The sequence below is a fragment of the Chiloscyllium plagiosum genome, unplaced genomic scaffold, assembly GCF_037043375.1.
Source record: "Chiloscyllium plagiosum isolate Xiang-an unplaced genomic scaffold, Cpla_swu_hap1 HiC_scaffold_5, whole genome shotgun sequence".
In the NCBI taxonomy this organism is placed as follows: domain Eukaryota; kingdom Metazoa; phylum Chordata; class Chondrichthyes; order Orectolobiformes; family Hemiscylliidae; genus Chiloscyllium; species Chiloscyllium plagiosum.
In genome coordinates this window covers 11,786,029-11,804,727 of record NW_028270143.1, presented here as the reverse complement: position 1 = coordinate 11,804,727, position 18,699 = coordinate 11,786,029, and the positions used below count along the sequence as shown (strand labels likewise).

Genomic DNA, 18,699 nt, shown 5'->3' with positions numbered 1-18,699 from the left:
CTGGAATCGAACCCAGGTCCCTGGCACTGTGAGCAACAGTGCTAATGACTGAGCCACCAAGCGATCCCAATGTGGAGGATTTGTAGTGGAAGATTTTGGTGAAATGTCAGAAAGCATTTTGAGAAGGGTTTATGAAGAGGGGGAATGTCGTGAGGCACAGAGTTTACAAGATAGAGTTTTAGAAAATGGAACAAGTCAACTGATCTTTTCTGCCACTGGTGACAGAGGGAATAGAGAACTGTGCCCATGAGATTGGAATGAAGATGTGGAGTTGAGTGTGATCTGGATTTTTTCATTTGCAGTTCAAAACTGTAAGATATAGGAGCAGAATTAGGATGTTCAGCCCATCTTGTCTCCTCCATCTTTTATTCATGACTGGTATGATTCTGAACCACATCACCATGCCTTCTTCCCGTAGCCTTTGATCCCCTTACTAATCAATAACCAATCTATCTCTGTCTCAAATACATTCAATGACTTGGTGTCTACATCCTGCTGCAGCAATAAGTTGCACAGATTCACCACCACGTGGCTGAAGCAGTTCCTCTTCATGCCCGTGGGTCGCAGTCTGTCCTATCAATGGAAACATCTCCACATCTAGTCTAACCAGGCCTCTCTATAAGTTTAAATGAGATCTCCCCCCCCCCCTACCCCCCCATCCTTCTAAACTCCATGAAGTACAGACTAAGAGTCTTCAACTACGGCTCACACCACAAGCTCTTCAACTGCAGGATCATTCTTGTAACCTTGCCTGGACCCTCTCAAACGCCAGCACATCCTTCCTTAGATACAGGGCCTGAAATGGCTCCCAATATTCCAAATGTGGTCTGACCACAACCTCAGCAACACATTTCTGCTATTGTATTCTAGCCCTCTTGAAGTGAATGCTGACGTTATATTTGTCTCCTAACTGCCAAATTAATATAAGTGTTAACCTTAAGAGAATCCTGAACTAGGACTTGCAAAGCCCATTGTGCTTTAGTTTGTCCTCATTTAGAAAGCTCAGTGTATAACTTCAAACTTTCCAACATTGTCTTCCATCTGCCACTTCTTCACCCACACGCCTAGCCTGTCTAAGTCCTCTTGCACTGCCCCTGCCTCTTCAACACGACCTGCCCTCTACCTGTCTTTATGTTATATGCAAATATAGTGACAATGCCCTCAATTCCTTTGTCCAGATCATGAGTGTATAATGTGAATAGTTGTGGTGCCAATACATACTGCTGTAGAACTTCACTTGTCACCGGTTGCCACCTTGAAAAAGACCTCTTTATCCCCACTCTCTGCCTTTTGCCATTCAGACAGTCTTCTGTCTATTCCAGTATTATACCCCTCACACCATGGGCTATTATCTTATTTAGCAGCCTCCTGTGCAGCACCTTGTCAGTGCGGTGAGTGAGTTCCAGTCTACCATAGTCCTGAACAAAGTTTCTCACACATTTCTTTAGTTTTCATCTATTTTAACTGTGCAACTGAGCTGTTGTGTACAATTTACAGGAATCCTGTGATGGGAAGATAGAAGTCCTCAGCAATGGTGAGACCTCCTGTATTATATGCCTCTGGGAGCATGCCTAATGCCTAGCTGCATTGCATGCCTAATGCTGGAAGCCAGGCACTATCTCTTCAACTGCCGCGCTTGACCCTGAATTTAACAATGCTGTAGATGAAAGGCAAAGCAGCTGCTGCTTCCAGGTCAGAGATCTGGAGGTGCTGGAGAGGAGGGCTATCCTTGTTTCTGCAGACCGATAAGGAAACCATGTCAACAGACCCAGCCAGGCTGGACCCAAACAGCAGCATGTGTCAGTGAGAACATCACTGATGTCCTGCCCTCTCTGAGGATACCTTCTCTTCATTAGATTAGATTACATTACAGTGTGGAAACAGGCCATTCAGCCCAACAAATCCACACCGACCCGCCGAAGCGCAACCCACCCATACCCTTACATTTACCCCTTACCTAACACTTTGGGCAATTTAGCATGGCCAATTCACCTGACCTGCACATCTTTGGACTGTGGGAGGAAACCGGAGAACCCGGAGGAAACCCACGCAGACACTGGGAGAACGTGCAGACTCCACACAGTTCGTCGCCTGAGGCGGGAATTGAACCCGGGTCTCAGGCGCTGTGAGGCAGCAGTGCTAACCACTATGCCACCGTGCCGCCCACTAACTCTGCCAATGCACATCTTAACTGGTTTGACAAGAGAAGAGCCCAGTCACTCATTTAGATATTGGGACAGTCCAGCAGGCAATCAAACCACTCAGTCTCATTGTGATGTGCTGTGCAACTCTACCATTACCACCAGTACTAAGCCATTCTAAAAATGCACAATCTTTCATGCATCTTCTACAACTAAACCCCCTTCTTATGCAGGCAGCACAGGCATTCTGCGAACTGCTTAGATGAGGCCCGCACTGGACAACCTCAGCTCTGACTCCACCTTGAGCAGGAAGCTGATGAACCCTCCGCAGGGAAGGCTTTCACTTCTAAAAGCTCAGAGAATTTCACCTTAGAAAGTCCTCTGAGGTGTCTAGACAACACAGTCTGGTGATCACACCATTGATATCTCTCAGCAGCTGGTCAAGGAAGGTTTCTGACAGTCAAAGACTGCCAGAGGATTGGTACCTGCTCAGCAACAGGCAGAAGACATGCTCTTGTCCTTCCCAGAAATGGCTTGGTCAAAGTACAGTGCCAGGCACAGGTAGATCAAGTGGTTTTAGCAAAGGTACTCAGTAAACCGAATGAAGACTGGAAGAGTCTATCAATGTTATCAGTGCTGTGCTGGCTCTGTCATGCATACATCTTGGTGTCTCCAGGGATTGGTTGGTGACCAGCGTGAAGACCCAGGTCCAGACGCACAGACTGCATCTGCCGATATGAACACAGATTTTCATTCCATCATGCAAGCTGTGGGTGCTCAGCATTGATAGCAAGGCAAGAGGGAGAGGATGTACCTTGATCTCACTCCAGGAGCTCCTTCCTCTTGGAGACGGAGTGATGCTAGCAGACACTCACAGTGCGGAGGAATGACAGACAGATCTCCGAGGGGCTTATTCTTTGCCACTGCATTTCCCTCTTGCTGCTGTTTCTATAGTCTATATATCAACAAGGATGAGACTATAACTGGCCAGGAGACTGTTAGCATGCCTAGGCCATATAGGCTGAAAGGTATAGGTGGATGACCTTTAATATCTTCCAGTCCAATAGGATCAACCACAGAGGAAACCCCCTCCGTGCTGGTACACATGAGAGCATTCAGTGCAATTAGTCCACACCAGTAGAATTGAGGCTGGCCTTTGAACCCTGTCCTTATGTATTCTTCAAAGTGAAAAACACAATGTGCCAATATTTTGGAAATATATTCTGCAGGAAATGGCTTATTATCTTTGTAGTCTCAAGACAATTGACTAGTCTGCTTTGGATTTCCTCTTTCACCTTTGAAGGAACATTGTTGGAAATTCCTTTCACATGCATAGGTGTGACATTTTGTGGTTATCTCTCTCTGCAGACAGCTACGTATTTTACATCTACAGGCATTTTTGGCTGTGCCAGCCCTCTTTTAAAAACATATTTGGAATTACAAGTAAAAAATATCCCCAGCATTCAGAGTTGTGATCCATGGTCATGACAGTTGCTGAGCATTGCTTATCTCTCCAAAGTAATCAACATATAGACTGCAGGAAGCTTCAAATGTCAGGTATCCTTAAATACTGACATTGAGGACAGCAGCCAAGGTGTTCAATTTTCATGTAGAAATCATGGAAGCTAAACACAATCAGCAGAGACTTTACTGGGGCTTAGCCTGACATATCAGCATTTACACCCATCTCATGAGTGAAAATATAGAATCAGTAATGATTCTACACATATCTGCAGTAGAGAGTACATTTTCTGTCACAGTTTTTCAAGGCAGACCACTGGCATTCAAGGTTGGGAGATGTATTATGGGCAGTTCACAGATCCATTCACCTCAGTACAATTGTCAGCCAAGAGCAACTGCACAAGCTGCTGCATCTCACAGGTTTAACACTGCCCTGGAGAATGCTCAAGCATTTCAAATTTAGCAGTCTACACAAGATGTAAAATCTGAAGGGTTACTGATGATGCAAGAGACAAAACAAGATTTCTCAGGATTGCTGAGAACCGGGCTGGCAATGATTCTTGAAATGATACTCAAATCTCATAGCCAAACTGATGTAAGAGCTACATATACTTAGATCCATGCAATGTTATTGAACTGACTTACTACTTTTCCATAATGTTCATGCAATGCATCCATGTGCGGATATCTGAAAGAAGGCTCAGATGAGTGGTTCATGTACTCAATCAGATGGATGTCAAGGCATTTTTTCAGCAACATGAAAGGTCAAAGACGGCGAAATAATAACAGCAAGGATCTCAGTGCTTGGGCTGCTTGACTCTCTTCAACAAATGAGAAGAACTTGAACAGCCTGGGGATCTCTGGTCAATGAAGTTCACCTCCATTATCCTTACTTTGGTTGACATCCCATCCAATACTGTAGTGAAGAGTTCACTTGATAAACTATACAATGCTGCAAACAGTCTTGAGATGGAATTGCTTGAAGCCTTGTTCATTGTAGTCAGCAACACCAACTAGACCAACCTGAGGAATGTGCTACTAAAATTCCACCAACACCTCTCCTGTCCTACCAGTCATCCAAATATCCTTGACCATTGCTTCACAACCATAAAAGATGCCTACCGTCTATTTTCTGTCCGCATTTTGGAAAATCAGAACACAATGCTATGCTCTTCCTCCTGGCTTACAAGCATAAATTGAAGCCTGAGGACACAGTCCAGAGAGTATTGCAGTACAAGTCTGAGGAAACAGAAGGGCTACTATGGGACTGCCACCAACATTGGATGCACCTGTTCCGATTAGATTGACATTAGGTTGGCCTTCGTCAGGGTGAACCCTCAGAAAGTGACCAGCCCAGATGAGGTCCCAGCTGTGCACTCAGGTCTTGTATGGACCACTGGCTGGAGTATTCGCAGACATCTTCAACCTTTCCTTAATATGATCCTTTGTAAGTCCCCACCTGCTTCAAGTAGACAATGTAATCCCTGTGCCAAGGAAAAATTGTACAGCATGTCTCAATTACTCCCTGAATATTGCTCTGACATCCTTAATTATGGAGTGTTTTGAGATGTTGATCATGGCTCACATCAACTCCAGTCTCCCAGATCACCTTGATCCTTCGCAATTTACCTATAGCTGCAACAGGTCCACGGTAGACATTATCTCCCTGCCCTTACACTCATCCCTGGAACATCTGGGGAACAAGGATATCTACGTCAAGCTCCTACTTATTTACTACAACTCCATGATCTATACCATAATTCTAAACAAACTCACATCCAAACCTCCCCCAGTAACTGGATTCTCAACTTCCTGACCAACAGACCTCAGTCAATAAGGATAGGCGACAACACCTCCTCCCAAATATTCTTCAACACCGGTATCCTGCAATTCTGTGTACTCAGCTCTTTACTATTCCCCTTATGGACACGTGACTGTATGGGCAAATTCTGCACCAACTCCGTTTACAAGTTTGCTGACAACATCACTGTTGTAGGTTGGATCTAAAACATTGAGGAGACCAAGTACAGGAGGTAGTTAGAGTTATAGAATATAGAATATAGAAGAATACAGCGCAGTACAGGCCCTTTGGCCCTCGATGTTGCGCCGATCCAAGCCCACCTGACCTATACTAACCCACTATCCTCCATATACCTATCCAATGCCCGCTTAAATGCCCATAAAGAGGGAGAGTCCACCACTGCTACTGGCAGGGCATTCCATGAACTTACGACTCGCTGAGTGAAGAACCTACCCCTAACTTCAGTCCTATATCTACCCCCCCTTAATTTAAAGCTATGCCCCCTTGTAATACCCGACTCCATACGCGGGAAAAGGTTCACACTGTCAACCCTATCTAACCCCCTAATCATCTTGTACACCTCAATCAAGTCACCCCTAAACCTCCTTTTCTCTAATGAAAACAGCCCCAAGTGTCTCAGTCTTTCCTCATACGATCTTCCTTCCATACCAGGCAACATCCTGGTAAACCTCCTCTGCACACGTTCCAGTGCCTCCACATCCTTCCTATAGTATGGCGACCAAAACTGCACACAATATTCCAGATGCGGCCGCACCAGAGTCTTATACAACTGCATCATGACCTCAGGACTCCGGAACTCAATTCCTCTACCAATAAAAGCCAGTACGCCATATGCCTTCCTCACCGCACTATTTACCTGGGTGGCAACTTTCAGAGATCTGTGTACATGGACACCAAGATCCCTCTGCTCATCCACACTGCCAAGTATCCGACCATTAGCCCAGTACCCCATCTTTTTGTTATTCTTCCCAAAGTGAATCACCTCACACTTAGCTACATTGAATTCCATTTGCCACCTTTCTGCCCAGCTCTGCAGCTTCTCTATATCCTGCTGTAACCTGCCACATCCTTCCTCACTGTCAACAACTCCTCCGACTTTCGTATCATCCTCAAACTTGCTCACCCAACCTTCTAACCCCTCTTCCAGGTCATTTATAAAAATGACAAACAACAATGGTCCCAAAACAGATCCTTGCGGAACACCGCTAGTGACGGCACTCCATGAAGAAACTTTGCCATCAACTACTACCCTCTGTCTTCTTCCATCCAGCCAATTCCTAATCCAAACCTCCAACTCACCCTCAATGCCATATCTCCGTATTTTCTGCAGTAGCCTACCATGGGGAACCTTATCAAACGCCTTACTAAAATCCATATATACCACATCTACCGCTTTCCCCTCATCAACCTCCTTCGTCACCTTTTCAAAGAATTCAATAAGGTTTGTGAGGCACGACCTGCCCTTCACAAAACCATGCTGACTATCCTTGATCACATTATTCCTATCCAGATGTGCATAAATCCTATCCCTTACAATTCTCTCTAAGACTTTGCCCACAACAGAAGTGAGACTCACCGGCCTATAGTTACTGGGGTTATCCCTACTCCCCTTTTTGAACAAGGGAACCACATTTGCTATCCTCCAGTCTTCTGGCACTACTCCTGTAGACAAAGAGGACATAAAAATCAAGGCCAATGGCTCTGCAATCTCCTCCCTTGCTTCCCAGAGAATCCTAGGATAAATGCCATCAGGCCCAGGGGACTTATCTACTTTCACCTTTTCCAGGATTTCCAACACCTCTTCTCTGCATACCTCAAAGCCATCCATTCTACTTATTTGTGACTCAGTATTCACATCGACGACAATGCCCTGTTCCTGAGTAAATACTGAAGAAAAGTATTCATTCAGTGTCTCCCCAATCTCTTCCGCCTCCACACGCAACTTCCCACTACTATCCTTGACTGGACCTACTCCTACCCTAGTCATTCTTTTATTCCTAACATACCTATAGAAAGCCTTAGGGTTTTCCCTAATCCTACCGACTAAGGACCTTTCATGTCCCCTCCTTGCTGCTCTTAGCTCTCTCTTCAGTTCTTAACAGCATTGTGAAAAAACACCAATTTCTCCATCAATGTCAGCAAAATAAGGGAGCTGGTCACTGACTTCAGGAAGCGGAGTGGAGGGCATGCCTCTGTGTGCATCAATGGTGCTGAGGTGAAGATGGTTAAGAGCATCAAGTTCCTGGGAGAAACCATCACCAACTATCTGTCTTTGTCCACCCATGTTGACACTATAATCCAGAAAGCACAGCAATATCTCTACTTCCTCAGGAGTCTAAGAAAATTCGCAGGTACATAAAGATTCTTATAAATTTTTATAGGTACACTATAGAAAGTATCCTGCCTGGAAACGTCACAGTGTGGTATGGCAACTACTCTTCCCGAGACTGAAAGAAACTACAGAGAGTTGTTTCAATCCATCACACAAACCAGTCTCCCATCCACTGACTTCATCTATACTTCCCACTACATTGCTAAACCAAACAGCATAATTAAAGGTCCCTTCGCGTCCACTTACATGTTCTTCAACCCTCTTCCATCAGGCAGAAAATATAAAAGCTTGTGTACACATTTGAAAAGATACAAGAACGGCTTCTTCTCCACTGTTATCTAACTTTTGAATGGACAACTTTAATGTTAAGTTGCAGGCATAGAGTCAAAGAGATGCACAGCATGGATAACTCATCCACGCTGACCAGATATCCGAACTCACTCTGCTCCTATTTGCCAGCACTTAGCCCCTATCCTTCTAAACCCTTCCTATTCATTTACCCATGCAGACGCCTTTTAAATGATGTAATTGCCTCCATCACTTCCTCTGGCAGCCCATTCCATACGTGCACCACCCTCTGCATGAAAAAGTTGCCCCTTAGGTCCCATTTATATCTTTCCCCTCTCACTCTAAACCTCTGCCCTCATCCAGGGAAAAGACTTTGTTTATTTATCCCATCCATGTCCCTCATGATTTTATAAACATCTCTCAGGTCTCCCCTCAGCCTCCGACATTCCAGGGAAAACAGCCCTAGCCTATTCAACCTCTCCCTTTAGCTCAAGTCGTCCAACCGTGGCAACAACCTTGTAAATCTTTTCTGAACCCTTTCGAGTTTCATAACATCCTTCCTATAGGAAGGAGACCAAAATTGCACACAATATTTCCAAAAGTGGCCTAACCAATGTCCTGTCCAGCCAGAACATGACATCCCAATTCCTGTACTCAATGCTCTGACCAATAAAGGAAAGTATACCAAACACCTTCTTCACTATCCTATCTACCTGCGACTCTACTTTCAAGGAGCTATGAACCTGCACTCCAAGGTCTCTTTGTTCAGCAACACTCCCGAGGACCTTACCATTAAGTGTATACGTCCTGCTAAGAGTTGCTTTTCCAAGATGCAGCACCTCGCATTCATCTGAATTAAACTCCATCTGTCACTTCTCAGCCCATTGGTCCATCTGGTCAAGATCCTGTTGTAATCAGAGGTAACCTTCTTTGCTGTCCACTACACCTCCATTTGCAAACTTACTAACTATACCTCTTACTCGCATCCAAATCACTTATATAAATGATGAAAAGTAGTGGACATTAGCACTGGTCCTTGTGGCACTCCACTGGTCACAGATCTCCAGTCTGAAAAACAACCCTCCACCACCATCCTCTATGTTCTAGCTTTGAGCCAGTTCTGTATCCAAATAGCTAGTTCTCCCTGTATTCCATGTGATCTAACCTTGCTAACCAGTCTCCCATGAGGAAACTTGTTGAATGCCTTAATGACATCTATCTAGATCACGTCCACTGTGTTATTGCTTCAAAAAACTCAATCAAGTTCATTTGACATGATTTCCCAAGCACTAGCCATTCTGATTATCCCTAACATTCCTTACCTTTCCAAACACATGTAAATCCTGTCCCTCAATTTCCCTCCAACAACTTGCCCACTGCCAATGTCAGGCTCACCGGTCTATAATTCCCTGGCTTTTCCTTACCACATTTCTTAAATAGTGGCACCACATTAGCCAACCTCCTGTCTTCCAGCACCACACCTGTGACCATCGTAGATATAAATATCTCAGCAAGGGGCCCATCAATCACTTCTCTAGCTTCCCACAGAGTTCTCGGGTACACCTTATCAGGTCCCGTGGATTTATCCACTTTTACGCATTTTAAGATATCCAGCACCTCCTCATCTGTATTATGGACATTTTTCAAGGTGTCACCATCTATATCCCCATATTCCATATCTTCTGCAATAAACATTGATGCAGAATACAGCGTGACCACCCCTGTATCCACGGGTCCGGTTACTGCGGTTTCAGTTACACGCAGTTTATCATGGCCTGAACATATAAAATGGAACATTCCAGAACCAGGGACCAGGAGGCTGCCGGGAAGATACGTTTCCCATTTAAATGAATAGGTTCGCACCTGTCCGCGATTTTGGTCTTCTGCATTAGGTCCTGGATACGGGAGGGACTGCTGTACTCGTTTAGTATCTTCCCATCTCCTGTGGCTCCACACACAGGCTGCCCTTGCTGATCTTTGAGGGGCTCTAATCTCTCCCTAGTTACCCCCTTGTCTTTAATGTATTTATAAAATCCCTATGGATTCTTCTTAACTCCAGTTGTCAAAGCTATCTCGTCCCCTTTTTGCCCTCCTGATTTCCCTCAAGTATACTTCTACTGCCTTTATACTGTAAGGATTCACTCGATCTCTCCTGTCTAAACCTGACATATGCTTCCTTATTCTTAGCCAAAACCTCAATTTCTCTAGTCATCTAGCATTCCCTACACCTACCAGCCTTATCTTTCACCCTAACAGGAATATACTGTCTCTGAACTCTCATTATCTTATTTTTGAAGGCTTCCCATTTTCCAGCCATCACTTTACCTGCAAACATCTGTCCCAATCAGCTTTTGAAAGTTCTTGCCTACTACCATCAAAATTAGCCAACTCCAATTTAGAATTTCAGCACTTAGATCTGGTCTATCCTTTACCATCACTAGTTTAAAACTAATAGAATTACGGTTGCTGGCCCCAAAGTGCTCCTTCACTGACAACTCAGTCACCTGCTCTGCCTTATTTCCCAAGAGTAGGTCAGGTTTTGCACATTCCCTAATAGGTACAGCCACATTCTGAATCAGAAAATTTTCTTGTACACACTTAACAAATTTTGATATCTCTCTCTGCACTTTCCCATTGGCTCTAACATTGTATCCTGTACTCTGTTCGGTGAACCTGTTGGACTTGTACATTGTGATCTGCCTGTAAAGCATGTAAGACAAAACTTTTCACTGTACCTCAGTACAAGTGACAGTAATAAATCAAATTAAATCAATTGTGGCCTTGACATCCTTCACTCGTTTTGATCTCCCTGTAATATATTGCAAAGTTCAGCAGAGAGGAAACGGGGTATTCTTTACCTTGACCTGCACTAGACAATTGAAGAAAATGACAATGGGGCTTATAGATTTGGGATGACCTCATTCTCCTCTGCTTCCTCGGTGGATCTTCATTTGCTGTTTCTTCCTCTGCTGCTGGTTGCTATTCTTGCTGGATTGCTGGCTCTAATATGTGGGTCTTTTTCAGTCTGGAAAAATGTTGTGACTGGTGTGCCATAGAGATTAGATGACTTCCAGTGTGGAAACAGGCCCTTCGGCCCAACAAGTCCACACCGCCCCACCGAAGCGCAACCCACCCATACCCCTACATTTATCCCTTACCTAACACTATGGGCAGTTTAGCATGGCCAATTCACCTGACCTGCACATCTTTGGACTGTGGGAGGAAACCGGAGCACCCTCACGCAGACACGGGGAGAATGTGCAAACTCCACACGGTCAGTCGCGTGAGGCAGGAATTGAACCCGGGTCTCTGACACTGTGAGGCAGCAGTGCTAACCACTGTGCCACCGTGCCACCCATTGAGATCTATGCTGGGATCTCAACTCTTTACAATTCATATCAATAATTTGGATGAAGGGACCAAAGTATGGTAGCTAAATTTGGTGATGACATAAAGATAGGTGGGAAATTGTGTTGTGAAGAAGACATAAGGAGCCTAGAAAGGGATATAGCTAAGTTAAGTGATTGGGCGAAGATCTGCCAAATGGACTACAATGTAGGAAAATGTGAAATTGCCAATTTCTTTCAGAAAGAATAAAAGAAGAAGCATATTACATAAATCACGAGAGGTTGCAAAACTTGAAATGCAGAGAGATCTGGGTATCTTGGTGTATGAATCACAGAAGGTTAATATGCAGTTCAAGCAAAGAATCAGGAAAGCTGTGTTATGTTTTATTGCAAGGATTAGTGAATGTAACAGTAGGTTATGCTTCAATTGTACAGAGCATTGATGAGACTGCATCTAGAGTATTGCATAAAGTACTGATCACTGTACATTAAAGAGTGATCTTAATTCACTGGAAGCAGTTCAGAGAAGGTTTCTGAGACTCATACCTGGAATGAATGAAATGGGAACAGAAAGTGCTGGAGAAACTTAGCAGGTCTGACAGCATCTGTGTAGAGAAAGCAAGTTAATATTTTGAATCAGGTGACCATTTTGCAGAAATGAAAATGAATGGATTGGCTCATAAAGAAAGGGTCCACATGGTAGGCCTCTATCCTATTGGGTTTAGAAGAGTCAAACTTGATTTAAATGAAACTTATATGACCCGGAAAGAATTTGACTGGGTGGATGTAGAAGGAATGGTTTCTCTTGTGGGAGAATCTAGAACATTGCCATTTGTTTGAAGTACATCCATTGTATTAGCCACAAACTGTCAGCACATTCTGCAAGTCTGCCAGTGAGTGATCCCGGTGTCACACAGAAATGTGTCCGTCTCCTGACTGACTGTTTAGTACTCCCCAAAGTCACAAGCTGCTTTCGTTTCCATCTGTTCCAAAAAGCTCCAATCCACAGAGAGAGGCTGGGAGCCTGTAACTGAGCTCTAAAGACCTCGTGCACCAATACGTAATGACCTACATAGAGATTGTCAGCCCATAGGCTTGTGCTGATGCCAGTGTGCTCTAAGAAAATAATGTGAAGTGGATAGTCTGGCAACTTTCAAATAAGCACTGAAGTTGTGAGTGCTAAGAAAACACAGCAGGCATAATGAGGTGGTGAGACTGATGATTTGCGAATGCAACTTGCATGGATGTAGATTCAAGGAAGATGATGGCCATAGAGCATGCAGCAGTGTAGTTCAGTAGAAGTTCATGATAGCCAAGGCAAGCATTCTACAAACTGGAGTCACTAGGTACCCGTCCCGAATTATCTATTGAGCATTTGCACCGGTGATTCCTTCGTGGAAGAGAGAAGGATTGGAAGTGAGGCCTGAATAAGGTGGGATTTTAATGATTCCTTAGTGAAAGAGAGAAGGATTGGAAGTGAGGCCTGAATAAGGTGGGATTTTAATGATTCCTTAGTGAAAGAGAGGAGGATTGGAAGTGAGGCCTGAATAAGATGGGATTTTAATGAGGTGCAGATGTATGGAAATATTTTCCCACCTTTCATATCACTGATCAGACCACAACGGAGAGGAAAGCTTCACTAATAGTTACTGTTTACCGACTCAAGGTGTTGCAGCGATATATAAATAAGAATGATTACAATGCATTTAACATGTTCTGCACAAAGACCAGAGAAGCTTTGCAAGAACAGGCATATATCAGAGAACTATACTGATATTGCTGAGTTTAACATGCAATTCAGGCAGAGAGAGAAATGCTGCCTACTGACTTGGCAGTTGGATGGATCATTGCAACTTTGAGCAGTTCGTCTTTGTTATCAAATGTCATCATCTGCACTCCACGGCTGACAGCATATTTAATATGAGAGACCTCCTTGCAGGGATTTGCATAAATGATTCTCTCTGCCGGTACACCAATATCTAGTATTGTCGCAATTTCATTCTGGTTGGGAAAGAAAAGCAAGTTAGTTTACATAGTCAGCAGTGTTGTTCCAAGTTTTGAATGTGCATTTGCCACATACAAGAGCCATGGAAAATAATTTGAAAGAGATGTGGAAACCGTAGACTCAGCACTCAGAATACGGTAATCTAAATGAGTGGCCAAATGGGGCCTCGGAGTCATGTCGCATACAACATCTCAGGGTCTGCTTTACTGTGGTAATTCCTTTTGATGAAATGTAATGAAAGGGATATGATGTGAAGCAAGTATTGGAGATGGTATGTAATCGATTGTTTTTCTGCATTATATATCCACCACACACTTAGACCCATGACTTTAGGGAATGGTTGAAAGTTTCCTGGAAAAAAGCTCATGCTTCGCACAGGACTCTTTGTAAGGAAAAAGTCAGCAAATTAAAAATAACCAGGCAGCATCTTTATGAAAACAATTTCAACTTAGAAAGCCAATCAGGCAACAATCTTTTTTTTGATTGGTAAGTTTATCCAGGGTTAAACAACAACCTTTGCCATTATGATAACTGTAGTGATTGTAACGAGGTGAGTCAGGTGGATTTCATAGAATGAGTTCCCTCAATTTGGGCTGTTAATCTGGTCCATCAAGGAGCCCTGTCTGATAGATAAAATCAGGAGTGTTAAAGGTTCTGTTCACTCTGAAAGCTGTCTCTAAGGAAGCTGGATCAGTGTCAAGGACTCTCCACATGTAAATGAAGAGTGACTTGGTGACAGGATACCAGCCTCTGCGGAGTTATTTCAATAAATGTCTTTAATAATTTCAACAATAGATGTGAACTTTTGTTTTTAATTCATTCATGAGATGTGAATGGTGGTGGCTAGGTGGCACTTATTGACATCTCTAATTGCAGTGAAGAAGGTGGTGGTGAGCTGCCTTCTTAAACTGCTGCATTCCTCGCGGTGTTGGCACACACTATTCATACTAGTAAGAAGAACACTGCAGGATTTTGACCCACTCACAGAGAAAGAACAGCAATGTACTTCTAAGTCAGGATGGTGTGTGGCTTGGAGGGCAACTTGGAGACAGTAGTGTTCATAAACTTGTTGTCCTTGCCTGTATCGATGATACAGGTTGTGAGTTTGGATACTGCTACTCACCTAGCTTTTCCTAATCTATACATTCTTGTAGACTGTCAGATTGTGAGATTTAGACTTTGTCTGCAAGTCAGGCTAATTAAAAGTAACAGTGAAAATTTTATTTGATTAAAGAATCTCAAACTTACACCCTCTAGATAGAAAAGAAAGTAAAATTCTGAATCTTCACTGACTGTTTTAATTATAAAACTGAACCAAGAATCATTGTATTACATATCCACGCAGTTTCAACCATCAATATAAATTATAGTCTATCTCTTGATGAGCTGAGGTGAACTGATGATTTGTTGGATTTGCTGCAGTTGAGGTCACTCCATCAAACATTACCTCCTTGAAGGCAGGGGATTTCCCATAACCTGGCAGATTGTGTTACACCAAAGATCACAGAGTCATTTCCAGGGTGACCATGTTCATTCCTGGGCAAATTTGGGAGTACTCTTTGAAACCCCTGCATTGAGAACTCCAGCATGGATAGAAGGATACCTCAGGACAGCTGGTCTGAATGGTAGGGATGTGCTCATAAATCCTTTTTCCACTCCTTACAGGATGGCAGCATTTGTGCTTTCATACCAGCGACTCCACAGTGCCTTTGTTGTTTGCCAACCAACCAGTACAGACTGCTGCCACTCACCTGAGGTGGTGTAACAAATACATTATACTACAGAAAAGAGACTCATTAATTAACTTTTGACAGGACAGAAAATCCTGTGCCACACCATTATTTACATCTGATTTTGGCATTATGACAATTTTCACAAGAACCAACATAAAATCACTCCAAGTTCTGATGATTCACTCTTCCCCGAATAAGTCACAGAGTCATAGTGTCATAGAGATGTACAGCATGGAAACAGACCCTTCAGTCCAACCTGTCCACAACGACCAGATATCCCAACCCAATCCAGTCCCACCTGCCAGCAACCGGACTATATACCTCCAAACCCTTCCTATTCATATACCCATCCAAATGCATCTTAAATGTTGCAATTGTACCAGCCTCCACCACATCCTCTGGCAGCTCATTCCATACACGTACCACCCTCTGTGTGAAAAAGTTGCCCCTTACGTCTCTTTTATATCTTTCCCCTCTCACCCTAAACCTATGGCCTCTAGTTCCGGACTCCCCAATCCCAGGGAAAAGACTTTGTCTATTTATCCTATCCATGCCCCTCATAATTTTGTAAACCTCGATAAGGTCACACCTCAGTTTCCGACGCTCCAGGGAAAACAGCCCCAGTCTGTTCAGCCTCTCCCTATAGCTCAAATCCTCCAACCCTGGCAACATCCTTGGAAATATTTTTTGAACCCTTTCAAGTTTCACAACATCTTTCCAATAGAAAGGAGACCAGAGGTGCACGCAATATTCCAATAGTGGCCTAACCAATGTCCTATACAGCCGCAACATGACCTCCCAACTCTTGTAATCAATACTCTGACCAATAAAAGAAAGCATACCAAACAGCTTCTTCACTATCCTATCTACCTGCGACTCCACTTTCAAGGAGCTATGGAGCTGCACTCCAAGATCTCTTTGTTAGCAACACTTCCATTGACCTTACCATGAAGTGTATAAGTCCTGCTAAGATTTGCTTTCCCAAAATGCAACACCTCACATTTATCTGAATTGAACTCCATCTGCCACTTCTCAGCCCATTTGGTCAAGATCCTGTTGTAATCTGAGGTAACCTTCTTCGCTGTCCACTACACCTCCAATCTTGGTGTCATCTGCAAACTTAATAACTGTACCTCTTATGCACGCATCCAAATCATTTATGTAAGTGACAAAAAGTAAGGACTCAGCACCGATCCTTGTAGCACTCCACTGGTCACAGGCCTCCAGTCTGAAAACAAACCTCCACCACCACCCTAGTCTTCTACCTTTCAGCCAGTTCTGTATCCAAATGGCTAGTTCTCCCTGTATTCCGTGAGATCTAATCTTGCTAATCAGTCTCCCATGGGGAACCTTGTCGAACGCATTACTGAAATCCATGTAGGTCATATCTACAATTCTGCCCTCATCAATCCTCTTTGTTCCTTCTTCAAAAAACTCAATCAAGCTTGAGAAACATGAACAGTGGACAGTGATCTGTAAGGACTTCAGAAAGGCGTTCGACAAGGTTCCGCATGGTAAAATGGTTAGCAAGATGAGATCTCATGGAATACAGGGAGAACTAGCAATTTGGATACAGAACTGGCTCGAAGGTAGTGGAGGACTGTGACCAGTGGTGTGCCACAAGGATTGGTGCTGGGTCCACTGCTTTTCATCAATTATATGAAGGATTTGGATGTGAACACTTACTAACTTATAGTTAGTAAGTTTGCAGGTAACACAAAAATTAGAGGTGCAGTGGACAGTGAAGAAGGTTCCTCAGTGTACAATGGGATCTTGATCAGATGGGTCAATGAGCTGAGAGGTAGCAGATGGAGTTTAGTTTCGATAAAAGTGATGCGCTGCATTTTGGAAAGGCAAATCAGGGTGATTTCCACATTTAAAGGAGAGTGTTGCTGAACAAAGACTTTGCAGGTTCATAGGTCCTTGAAAGTGGAGTCGCAGGTGGATAGGATAGTGAAGAAGGCATTTGTTATGCTTTCCTTTATTGGTCAGAGCATTGAGTATAGGAGTTGGGAGGGCATGTTGCAGCTGTATAGGACAGAGGTTAGGCCACTTTTGGAACAGTGTGTGCAAGTTTGGTCTCCCTCCTATTGGAAGGATGTTGCGAAACTTGGAAGGGTTTAGAAAAGATTTACAAGGATGTTGCCATGGTTGGAGGATTTGAGGTATAAGGAGGAGACTGAATAGGCTGTGACCATTTTCCCTGGCATGCCAGAGGCTGAGGGGTGACCTTATTGAGGTTTATAAAATCATGAGGGGCATGGATAGGATAAATAGACAGCCTTTTCTCTGGCGTGGGGGAGTAGAGAACTAGAGGGCATAGGTTTAGGGTGAGAGGGGAAAGATATAAAAGGGACCTAAGGGGCAACTTTTTTTTTACACAAAAGGTGGTGCATGTATGGAGTGAACTGCCAGAGGAGGTGGTGGAGGCTGGTACAAATACAGCATTTAAAAGGGATCTGCATGGATATATGAAAAGGGTTTTGAGGGATATGGATGAAGTGCTGGCAAATTGAACTAGATTAGGTTTAGATATCTGATCGGCGTGGACGAATTGAACCGAAGGATCTATTTCTGTGCTGTACATCTCTATGACTCTATGACATGGGTATCGCTGGCTAGCAAGCATTTTCAGCCCATTCCAATGGAATGCCCTTGAGAGATACGCTCTTTGATGTTCTGTCAATGATATCCTTTTCGTGACACCTCCTCCAAAATGAGGAAGTCAGATCCATTCGTGCTGCTTTCCATTTCTCTACTTGTGAAGGCTTGAATTCAGACAAGAGATGTAATTTTAATAACATTAAAAATGTCAGAAATATCCTGATAGGAACAGAAGTCCATCTCTAGTAAACATTTAACTTTGCATTTCATATAAACTTCTTCACCTCCCTACTTCCAAGATTTATATGGCAGGCAAAGCACTTTCGTGTTAGAATATTTTCACAACACAAGGATAGTTTATTTTCAAATAGAACATATAATCTGAAACATAGCAGCATGTTAGCCATTACACAATTGTACAAGAGGATCCAATACATTCATTCAACTCCAATGGATGATGTGAAACTGCAAAAAAACCCTCATGGTTCACTAATGTCCTTTAAGGAAGGAAATCTGTTATCAGCGCCTGGTCTGGCCTACATGTGACTCCCAATCGACAGTAATGTCATTGACTGTTAATTGCTCTCTGAAATGGGCTTGGAAGTCACTTATACTGTTTAGCAGTTGATATAAAAAAAAGGAACCAGTCAGACAACCTGGCATTGACTAAAGCACCAAAAATGACAATTTCAAACACAGCCCTGTTGACCCTACAAAGTCTTCCTTACTAATATCTTGGGGCTTGTCACAAAATTGGGTGATCTGATTACCAGTGTAGTTAATCAATAGCTTGACATAGTCACACTCACTGAATCACACAGATTACACCATCATCATTTGGTGGTATGTCCTGTTTCAGGCTGCACAGTGGTATGCAGTGAGGAGGAAGTTGCCCTCAGAGTCCTCAACATTGACTCCGGACTTCATGAAGTCTCATGACACCAGAACAAACATAGGTGAGGAAAG

General features: G+C 43.5%; 1 protein-coding gene across 3 annotated transcripts in view; it reads right to left on the bottom strand.

The window, feature by feature from the left end:
- Window positions 1–18,699, bottom strand: part of LOC148149876 (ornithine decarboxylase-like) — a 97,893-nt gene that overhangs the window by 23,126 nt on the left and 56,068 nt on the right. For all 3 annotated transcript variants that reach the window (XM_087987002.1, XM_087987001.1, XM_087987000.1), the window contains exon 4: window positions 13,220–13,392. In XM_087987002.1, the coding sequence (XP_087843128.1) occupies window positions 13,220–13,392 (173 nt within the window). The remainder of the gene's footprint in view (window positions 1–13,219; window positions 13,393–18,699) is intronic.